Consider the following 10,050-nt stretch of genomic DNA (forward strand, 5'->3'; position numbering starts at 1 on the left):
GGCGACCTGGACACGTGCGGCTGGCGGGCTGCAACCGCCACGTCCTCACTCCCACTCGGACTAAAACGGAGGGAATATTAAACTCTGCCAGGGCTCCTTCCCTTTGGGGAGCGGCGGGGCAGGCGAGAGGGCGCCTGTGCGCCAGCGTTGAGTCTCGCCCTGCCTTTCCAGACCTGCCCCTCCCAGGCCTGCCCCCCTACCTCGCCCCCCACGCCACCCCCAGCGCCCCAGGGCGTGGCCCGCGGTGTCTGAGCTCCTGGCAATTCTGGGGGAGCCTGGGGTCCCGGGCAGGGCCGGTCTCTGGGCGCCCAGGAAGTGACCTCTTGGGTAGTACCGTCTGGAAATGGCACGAATAAACTCTTCTGCCCCCCCCCCCGGGGGGCCAGGGGCCCAGGAACTGCGCCGCGGCAGTCTCCTTTACCCAGGCCCCGGCCCAAAGCGGGTCCTGAAGGCGGGGAGGGCGTGACCTGGGGGGCAGGCTGGGTGTGTTTACCGACTGCTGCAGCGTCCGGCCTCACGGCTGCCCACAGGAGCGGGTGCGGCTCTCAGCCCGGCGCCCAGAACGCGCGCGGCTGTCCTCACGCTCCACCTGTTGCGCAGCCCTTAGCCACCCGGCCCCGCTCCCCAGCTGCACTTCCACGCCTCCGGAAGTGACAGATTTCTTTTTTTAATTAAAAACAGAACAAAAGTCACGGGTACAGGGTGGTCTCCCCAAACAGGTCAAGGTGGTCTCCATCTCGTGAGTCAGTTGTCGCCCTTTTTAAAGTGCTGGTTACAACAAAATAGAGACAAAGCAAAACCCCAAAGGGACTGCAAAACGGGGCAGGAAGTAGGTCCAGGAGAAGGAAGCAAAACAACATACAGCATAAATAAATAAAGTAAACTCAGTACTGAACCAAGAGACTCGCAGTACATGTATATCCATTGCACATAGCCACTTTGTCATTAGGAACAAGTTTCAGAAGTGGACGGACCGGCGCGGGGCCGGCGCCAGCCAAGTTGCTACATTGTAATCACAACCGGGGGGGCCGAGGCTGTACAGAGGCGAAGAGGAGTCTCCCTCTTCCCTTTTTCACCCCCTCTGTCCAGTTAACCCCATGAGGTCCAATGCCCTGGAGTTCAACCGTGGGGCGAAATGGTATTTACACTTGGAAATGGAGCAAATGGAGCCGGGGCCCTGGGCTGGGGCTCCCGGGAGTGGGCGGGGACGGCCCAGGCGCCCGGGAGGAGGGCGGATGGGAGGCTGTATTTACATCGGTCCGGTCCGAATGGCTTGTTCCTCGCTCTCGGCCGCCTCGGCCGCAGGTATTTACAGGAAGAGAGCAGCATGGCTTGAGGGCGCGGGGGCGCGGCGGGGCCGGCCCTAGGGCAACAGCGGGGGCTTGAAGGAGCAGTTGCCAGTGCAGTGGCGGGGAGTCAGCATCTTGCAGGAGAAGTGGTGCAGGGCGTCGTGGGCTTCTGGAGAGAGAGTCGGGCAGACCACGTTGGGTGCCTCACCTGCCTGGTTTCCCGGGCACGGTCTGCGCGCCCCTCTCCTCTGCCCGCCTGGGTCTCCCCCCCCCCCCTTCCGGCTCAGGGGTTCTCAAGGGAATGGATCAGAAGATAGGAGGACAGAAAAGAGACCCGGGAGATTCAAAACCACTGCTCTGGTGCAAAGGCCCCACTTTACAGAAGAGGAAACTGAGGCACAGAAAGAGTAAGGTCCATCTGCTCAAGGCAAGAGTTGGACCTGAGGGCAGATTTCCCAATGCCCAGAGCTCAGGGGGCTCTTTCTCCCTATCCCACCCGTTCTGAAATCATTTCCTCATTAAAAGCAAATCCTATTTTCCTCCTCTCAGCTTCTGATCCATGTAAACCTGGCCTTCCCTCACTCTAGTACCGTGGTTCTTCATTCGTTCGTTCATTCATTCGATCACTCACTCATTCGATCACTCATTCATTCATTCATTCGATCATTCATTCATTCTCCTGCACAGCCAGTGTCTGGCACCCCCCATCCCCCATCTTTGTTCCTGGGCTTCCGCACCTTTTAACTTCTGCTGGATGGCATAGCGCGCCTTCCGCTCTTGGTCGAGTTCGTTACACAGAGTGTCTGGAAGACATGGGAGGGGCCGGGGAGGAAATGAGTCCACTCGTCCACCGGCCCGGCCCGGGGCCGGCGTCAGAGCCCAGCCTCACCCTCTTCTCAGCTCTCAGCCCCTTCGGAAAACAAGACTGGGGCCGAGGGAGGAGGCATCAAGGCTCCAAACTGCAGCCTGAGGAGGGAGGAAATGGCCTGGGATGGTGCTTAGAGGCAGACGGATCTAACCAAAATTAAAGCGAACTTAGGCATTACTTCCCAGGTAATTTTACGCCTCGATTTTTAATTTAGAAACCATGGAAATTGCCGCGATAAGAAGTTCAATCACTCCATGTAATGATGCCTGCAAGCCGTTTGCTGGGCTCGCTTGCCATTCTGAGGCTAATCAGAGTATACAAAGGATATTAAATAAAAAAAATAATTGTTAAATTACCTTCAATTTAAATCCAAATGACTGAGCCAACATCGCGGCTCCTGCCAGACGAGAGGCAGTTATGGCCCGTGCACGCGCTCACCTGACTCCCGTCTTACCTCTGACAATTTGCAGCTGTTGCACCATTTCTTCTCGATAAGCCAATTCCCTCTTCATTTGATCCTGAAAATTATCTGTGCAAATTGATTAAGTGAGAGCTGTTAAGCACAGCCCCCCTCCCTCGGCCCCATTTCCCCGCTCCCCATCCCCCACCCCACCCGCACCCCTACCCCCACCCCCAGTCTTTGGTCTAGTGGGAAACCCCGGCAAAGGAGGGCTCCCGGTGTCCGCAGGGCGCAGGGCAGCGGCTGGCACTGGGGTCCTGGAGCCAGGCTCAGAGGGAAGAAGGTTCTGGCCGTGAAGTGGGGTAGGGTGGGTTGGGGTGGGGCAGGATGGGGGTACCTTTGAGACTCTGAAATTCTCGCTCCAGCTTCTTGCGGAGCTCCATTTGCTCCAGGAGCAGTTTTTGCAGCTCGTCTGTGAACGGGCGAGAGTGGGAGGTAAAGGAGAGGGTGTGCAGGACTCAGGAGGCCCCAAGGCACGCAGGTCCTGCCAAGGCCAGTAGCCCTGAGATGGGCGTTGGGGGCGTTGGGTCGGGAGGAAGAGGCCCTCAGCACCCAGTTTACCCATTTGCTTCCAAAGGATTTGGGTTAGGAAGAAGGGGTGGGAAGTAAATTGCCCAGGAGAATCAAATCAGGATGGTAGATGGCACTTTCCACTTCCAAGTCCTGGCTCAAGGCACCAAGCAGAGTGGCCCCTGCTTCAAGTTGTTCCTAGTTCCCTAATCTTGGAGGCTAGCGCAGGAGGACTCAGTTTACCCCTTCAAAAGTGAGACCTAATCTTTCCCTTCAGTCATACAGGCCAGGGAGAATCTGGTCAAAGTCTTGGATCCCAGCCCTGGAAAAATACACATACTCACAACAGTTTGTTTACAATTTTATATGAATGCTATTAGCACAGCCCCAAATCCATGCTAAAAACACTCACATAAAGCACCAATGATTTTGAAGGTAATTACATATCCTGCAAAATCCGTAGCTACAGAGTCAAAGACCACAGATGCTTTTCTCTCCCCCCACAACAGTTTCCAAGCTCATCCCTGGGCGAGTTTGGGGAGAGGGTAGCAGGCAGAGGTGGGAAACCCTGCTAGTGACCTCAGAAACCAGCTCCAGAGAAATGGCAGGGGGCTGCCTTGACCATGGAGCTCTTGGCATCTGGGTCCTCCCCCTGGGGAGGCTCTCTGAGAAATCCTTCCCGAGCAGGTGCTCAAAAACACAAGAAGAGGGGAGAGAGGAGCAAAGTGGGGTCAGAGGCTCCCCTCTGTGCCTGAAGTCACACACTCTGCCTGGCAGACTGAGCAACACCCCAAGGACCCTATTCTGCAAATGAGCTGCATCCCCACCCCATTTAGGGTGGGGTGAGTGGTTTTACATTAATTCCAGGAAAAAAGTTAACCCCTTGAACATTCCTAAAGTAGATGCCTCCTAGGAATCTTGCTATTCAGAAAGTCACGTTTTCCAGGGAGTTTGGGAGACCCAGCATGTCCTGATTGCCCACATGCATCAAGTTCCTAGGATCTTTACTGGCTTCTGTTTCTCACTGGGCTGTTTAGACAGACCTGGCCTTAGGAATGCACACTTCCAGTGAGCCTCTGGGGTCTGGTTTCCTCTAGCCACCCCCTCTCACACCCACATCTCTGCCCCAGGACAATGTGCCGGGTCATCCTTTCCCCTTAGTGAAGACTGACTGCCCAAGAGCCCTGTCTTCTCACACCAATAGGAATAACACCCCTACAAGAGGGCCCCCCAGAGTAGCCCCATTTCACAGATTTAACCTCACCCCCTACAAGAAGGGCAATCCCCCCCTATCCCCCCAGAGTAGCCCCATCTCAGGTTTAACCTCACCTCTGGCCAGGTTCTCGATATCTTTCTCCACTAGCTGTGTTGCAGTGACCTCCAGGGTGAGCCCATCTTCGCCTGGGATAGGAGGACAGGTGAGAGGGGTTCTGTCTGGGAGGGGCCTTGGGAGGGGAGGGGTGAGCTTCCTGGGAACTGTGCTAAGTCAGGGACCTACTCCAGATTTGGTGCCATTAGAGGAGACAGTTACAGGCCAGTACTACCCACATTCCAAGCCAACATTTTAGGGATGTAGCCATCATTGTAGAGTGACCCGTTGGAGGAGACCCAGGGAAGGGAGGCTATCTTAGAGCAGGGAGTGCCCTCTGGCCTGTTTTATGTGGGTGATGGTGTTCCTAATTCCTTCTGAAACACTCTTACCCGGAAGAGCTCAAACCCACCAAGGAGGTAAGCGACTCAGGAGAGTGGCCTGCACCTTGCCTGCGCTGTTTATTTATCTGCCAGCCGCAGAAGGGGCCCACAGCCGCCTACTCTTGGTGAAAGCTTTCCTCACAAGCCAAAGCCGGGGGGACTCTGGGCGACTTGGGTCCCAACTCCCAACTCGGGGTGCTGCCGGAGGATCCTAGGGCTCACCTCGGTCTGTATTTGCAGGACTTGGCTGGGAGATACTCCTTTGGTCTGGGTAGGATTTCCTCGTTTCCAAATCGTCGGCGGTCGAGTGATTGTCTTCCTTATCTGGCTCTTAAAGGCAATAAACCGAGTTTCAAGGAGAGGCAAAGAAACCGTGACCCCGATATAGCCAGAGCTGCTGCAGTCCGGGCGCCCGAGCCCTAATTAAAAGCTTCGCGGCCTCCGCTGTTCCATGCTGCGCGCCTGGGCTCGCACCCTCAGGCTTTGGGCCGGGCATTCCCCCCACCCCCCACCGCGCGGTCTGCTCTTCTCGGTCTCCACGCCTCCTCCCTAGCCCCTTGAAAAAGAGCAATACAGCAACCGAGCCCACCTGGGACAAGCGACCTACATCGCGCGCAGATACTGGGGCACCGCGAGCGCGCGTGGCCGCCGGGTCTGCCTGCGCCGCTCCCGCGGAGAACGCGGCCCAGGCAGTGAGCGCGGCGTGGCGGCGGCGGGGGAGCCGCTCCTGGGCTTGGCCAGCCGGACTTCCCTCAGCCCTCAGCCTCTCATCTGCGAGCCACTGGGTCCCTCTGGCACGTGCAGGGCTCTCCCCACCCCCAACCGCGCTGGGCCACCTCTACCGCGGCCGGTGTACCCAAGTGCGCAGCCAAGTGCCGCCACCATGCGCTGGACCCGGCCTGTCCACGGGGTACCTCGCGGCCAAACCCGCTTGCTTTATACATGAAAGCACTTGAAAGCGGCGCCAGGAGTGATCTTTAAAAGGCTTTCACCCAGTGTACGAGGTGTGGGTGAGCGTGTTTATGTGCTGGACAGTCAGGTTTGTTGTTAGGTAACCAACCGTTGGAAGTTGTTGAAGTTCTCGCTTGGCGTCTTTTTTTCTTTCATTGTCTTTCTTTCCCTCTCCTATCTGTGGCTTTCTCTGCCTCTATCTTTCTCCTCTCGTCTTCCCTCGCAGACCTCCCCTGGCCCTGGCCCTCTGCCTGCCGTCCCCCCATCGCATTGGCCAGCGTCCCGCTCAGAGGGGTTGGGGGCGTTACCGTGGGCCTCGGGGGTGCAGAGGTAGGAGGCCGCGGGCCCCAGCGCCGCCGCCGCGCTCTTCACGTGCTGGTCCCGCTCGGGCGCGTACACCTGCGGCGGCCGAGAAATGACAGGCGGTTAGGGGGACCCTTGGCGGTGGCCGGGAGCCGCCCAGCCCGGCGCGGCGGGGAGGGAGTGCGGAAGGGGTGGCGGAGATGGGCTCGCAGGGGCTGGAGCGCCCCGGGCGGCCGTGCTGCACACCGCACAGCCTTGCGCCCTTGGGGGCCGCTCCACTGTTGTTGTAGATTCAGGGTCAGTATTGGCGCCCCGAGAACATCATCCGACACAGAAACCGGTTCCCAAGCCAAGAACTGGTCAAAGCCGCCCCCGCTCTCGTCGCCCACTTTAATCCCGCATCTTCCTCCCTCTGGCGCCGAGTCCCAGGCACAAATGACGCCTTTAGCATCTGGCTAACGACTCGTGTTTTAATGGACTGAATGGAAATGTACAAGCGTGGGCACCCACTTTCAACGGGCCAACAATCCCAGTTTAACTGCAACCCCCCCCTCCCAACACACACACCTAAACCCCCGCGCTGGCCCCAACCCACCTGAGAGCCCCCCTGCCAGCCCACACACCACGCGGACAGCTTCCCACCGGGAATTCGTAGAGACCCGGACAACTATGAGTTGGGGTGGAAGAAGATTCCGGGGACCCCGCACTGCAGTGGCCTGGCTTTGGGGAGAGGCCGCCCTCTGCTTACCCGCTGCTCTTCCCTGGAGCTCTGAGTCTCACCCGGACGGGAGTGTTACCGGCCGTGCCTCACCTGCGCCTTTCTCTGGAGTTGGGTCCCTTCCTCTCCTCCACCTTCTCCCTCCAGACGCCCTTCATTCGTCTTTTGCTGGTTCTGTGTAACTGATGGTCCCTGCCTGTCTCCTGCTCATTCCCATCCATGAAAACACAGCACAGGCGTTTCGCAGGCCTTCCCACCGCCCCCACCTTCCGAAACCTTCAGCTGGGGGCTCCAGCGAACGCAGCTCCGCGGGGCTCTTGAAGCTGGGCCCACCCAGCGTAGCCGAGGCCTGCTGCTCCAGTGCGGGCTCAGAACAAAATCCCCGCTCCCCGCCCGGCCGGGGCCAGCCCCACATCTCCGCGGTGCTGAGGGCTAAGCATGGACACGCCACCGGTGGGGCGGGCGCTGGGCTCACCTTGGCCGGCGAGGGGCCCCCCAGCGGCCCGCAAGGCTCTCGCAGCTCATAGCCCCCGCTCGGCGGGCTCCTCTCAGGTCTCCGCACCACGTCGTCGGCCGCCAGGTCCCCAAATACGGACCGGCTGGCTGGGGGTAGCCCCGGGCGGCGCCGGGGACAAGGGCTACTGCCGTCCGGAGAGTCTGCAGGGCCATCGGCACCGGAGGAGGTGGTAGACGGGGGCCCAGCGAGCTGTTCTCCGTCTGGGCCGCCTCCTGTGCCGGGCGCGCCGGGCGCACCAGGCTCGGTCTCATCCGGGGCGCCCTCGTCGTCGGGGAATCGGTTGGACTCCACGTCCACCTCCGGCTCGTCAGCAGTGTCCACGTCGGGCGAGGCGGAGTGGTAGCTGGAGCTGCCCTCGCTCAGGAAGTCCGGGCTCACATAGCCGCCACCGGACCCCGCGCTCGGCCCTGGCCCCCGGGCGGGCCCCGCGCCGTAGGCGTCGCGGGCGCTGCCGTAGAGCTTGGCGATGCTCTCCGCATCCTTGACCACAGGCCGGAAGGCCGACACGTAGGAACCTTTGCGCGCGGTTGGCGGCGGCGGCGGCAACGGGGCCAGCGGCGGCGGCAGCACCTCGTCCGCGCCGTCCTCGTCCAGCGGCCCGCGGGACAGCGCGCTGGGGCAGCGCTCCTCTGCGCCCAGGCCGCCCTCCTTGACCGGCTCGGCACCGTCCAGAGGCTCGGGGCCGCCGCCACCCGCCGCCGCCGCCGCCGCTGCCGCCGCCGCCGCCACAGCGGCCGCCACAGCCTTCGCTTGGCTCTGCGCAGCCGGATAGGGCGGCACCGGGAGGCTGCCTGCCGCCGGCCAGAACATGGGGAACGTCGGGTACACAGTGGCTGCGGCGGCCGCTGCGGCCACGGCCGCGTCCTTGGCTGCCCCAGAGGGCTGGTGACCCCAGAACATGGCGCCGCCACCCGGGCCAGCCCCGGCCCCCGGGGGCAGGTGGCCGGTTCCTGGGCCGCCCGCGCCTCCGCCCGTGCCCGCGCCCCCGCCGTTCCCGGTGCCTGGGCCGCCCTTAGGTTCGCCCGCCCCTAGCACAGGGTCATCCTTTTTGGGGCAGAGGCCGAAGGCCGTGGGGAAGCCGTAGGGGTGCGGGAAAAGGGGCGGGGGCAGCTTCTGCAGGAGGCCGAAGCCCTTGCTGGGCACCGGGATCACCGGGTAGCTGCGAACGCCGGCGCCTCCGCCAGGCCCTCCAGGCCCCGCAGGGCCGTTGGCTCCCGCGGTCAGACCAAGCCCCCGCTGCGGGTGGGGGGGAGGTGGCCCAGGAGGTCCGGCGGCCTCATCTTCCCCACAACGCAGGCTTTTGTGGGGCGGCGGGCCTGGGGGCATCTCCGAACCACACCCCGGGCCTCCCCCGCCGCCGCCAGCGCCACCTTTCCCCTGCCCACCCGACCCTCCGCTAGCGCCACCGCCACCGCCTCCTTGTAGCGAGAAGGTCCGCTTTCGAGTGCCACCGTTGAACATGGCCTTGACGTCCTCCCACGCGTGGCTCAGTTCGTCTGTGGCCGACTTGTCACTGAGTTTAAGGTGACGGCGCCAAGAGTTGAAGTTGGCCGCGTCGGGCTGGGTATACTTGGCGTCGGGTGTGCGGTGCGAATGGAAAATGAACTTGTTGGGCGAGAAGTACATGCTGCAGTAGCCGCACTTGATGCACTTGGCACGCGAGCTGTTGTAACGCGCGGGGATGAAGCTGCCACGCGAGCCCCAGGCGCACTCATGCACCACATCGAAGGCGAAGTTCTCCGGCAGCTTGGGCGGCTTGTGCTCGCCCAGGAACGACTTGCACAGGCGCTCGGCCTCCCGCTTGGTGATCATGCCGCAGCGGCGCGATGAGATGGGCATGGCGCCGGCCCGACGCAGAATCTCCAGCTGCACGGGCGTGCATTGAACGCACGTGATGCCCAGGGCCACGCGGCGGTTGTGAATCTCATTGTAGCTGTAGTTCTTGAGGAGGGTGTTGGAGATCTGCGCCAGGCACAGGCGCTCCTGGCCGTCGATGACCAGAGACACGATAGGCACTCCGTACAGCGAGGTCTCGCCCACCTGGTTGGGTTTGAGAGCGCTGGAGCCCGAGTAAGGCTGCAGCTCCTGCTTCGAGTTGGGCGAGGAGTTACCCTCGCGCCCCGGCCCCAGCTGAGTGGTGAGAGCCTCCATGCCGCCGCTCCTGCGAAACAGAGAAAGCAGAGAGCAGATGAGCCATTTTCAGCGCCGCCGCTGCTCGGGCCCGCCCAGCGGGGCGCGCTGAGTCTGGCGCGAGTGGGAATCTTGGCAATGGGGAGTCCAAGCTCATTCGCCCCCTAGACGGGCGCCTTTTGTTATTCGGACTCATGCTGGCGCCGGAACAAAAGCCCCCGGGGTTTGGGTGAGCAGAGGGGTAATTGAGACCTCAGGAATGCCCGGTCTGCTAGGAAAGAAATCCCGTTTTGGGAATGGGGAGGAGGTGGAGCCCAGAGACGGAGAGTGACTTGCCCAAAGCCACACAGCAAAGACATTGCCGAACACGAGCTTCCCGGGCGCTGAGATCCGTGCGCCTTCGGCCACCCTCAGCCGGCCCTACCCGCCCTGGTCTTGAAGCCCGCACTTCGGGGACGGCCTTCCCTCAGCTCTGTAGTGCTCACACGCGGGTGGGCAGGCGGGGGCAGCGCGCGGAGGGTTTGGGGGAGGGGCGGTCACTGCCCAACTCCAGACAGCAGGGGGCGGAGGGCGGGGGGCGGGGGGAGGAAAGGAGGAAGGTCTCCGGGCTGG

General features: G+C 61.7%; 1 protein-coding gene across 2 annotated transcripts; it reads right to left on the reverse strand.

The window, feature by feature from the left end:
- Positions 1 to 658: 658 nt before the first annotated feature.
- On the reverse strand, positions 659 to 9,797 carry SKOR1 (SKI family transcriptional corepressor 1; the record flags this gene model as incomplete). 2 transcript variants are annotated; one of them, XM_081094105.1, is made up of 9 exons in its annotated part: positions 659 to 1,458; positions 2,027 to 2,092; positions 2,612 to 2,686; positions 2,955 to 3,029; positions 4,457 to 4,528; positions 5,042 to 5,149; positions 6,079 to 6,169; positions 7,267 to 9,469; positions 9,691 to 9,797. In XM_081094105.1, the coding sequence occupies 9 exons, from the start codon at positions 9,795 to 9,797 to the stop codon at positions 1,364 to 1,366; spliced, it is 2,892 nt and encodes a 963-aa protein (XP_080950231.1). The 2 variants fall into 2 exon arrangements, with proteins under 2 accessions (XP_080950231.1, XP_080950232.1); XM_081094106.1 differs by lacking the exon at positions 9,691 to 9,797 and having other exon boundaries at positions 1,364 to 1,455; positions 7,267 to 9,462.
- Between the last annotated feature and the right edge of the window lie 253 nt (positions 9,798 to 10,050).

This window comes from Myotis nattereri, assembly GCF_964212035.1.
Source record: "Myotis nattereri genome assembly, chromosome: 1".
In the NCBI taxonomy this organism is placed as follows: domain Eukaryota; kingdom Metazoa; phylum Chordata; class Mammalia; order Chiroptera; family Vespertilionidae; genus Myotis; species Myotis nattereri.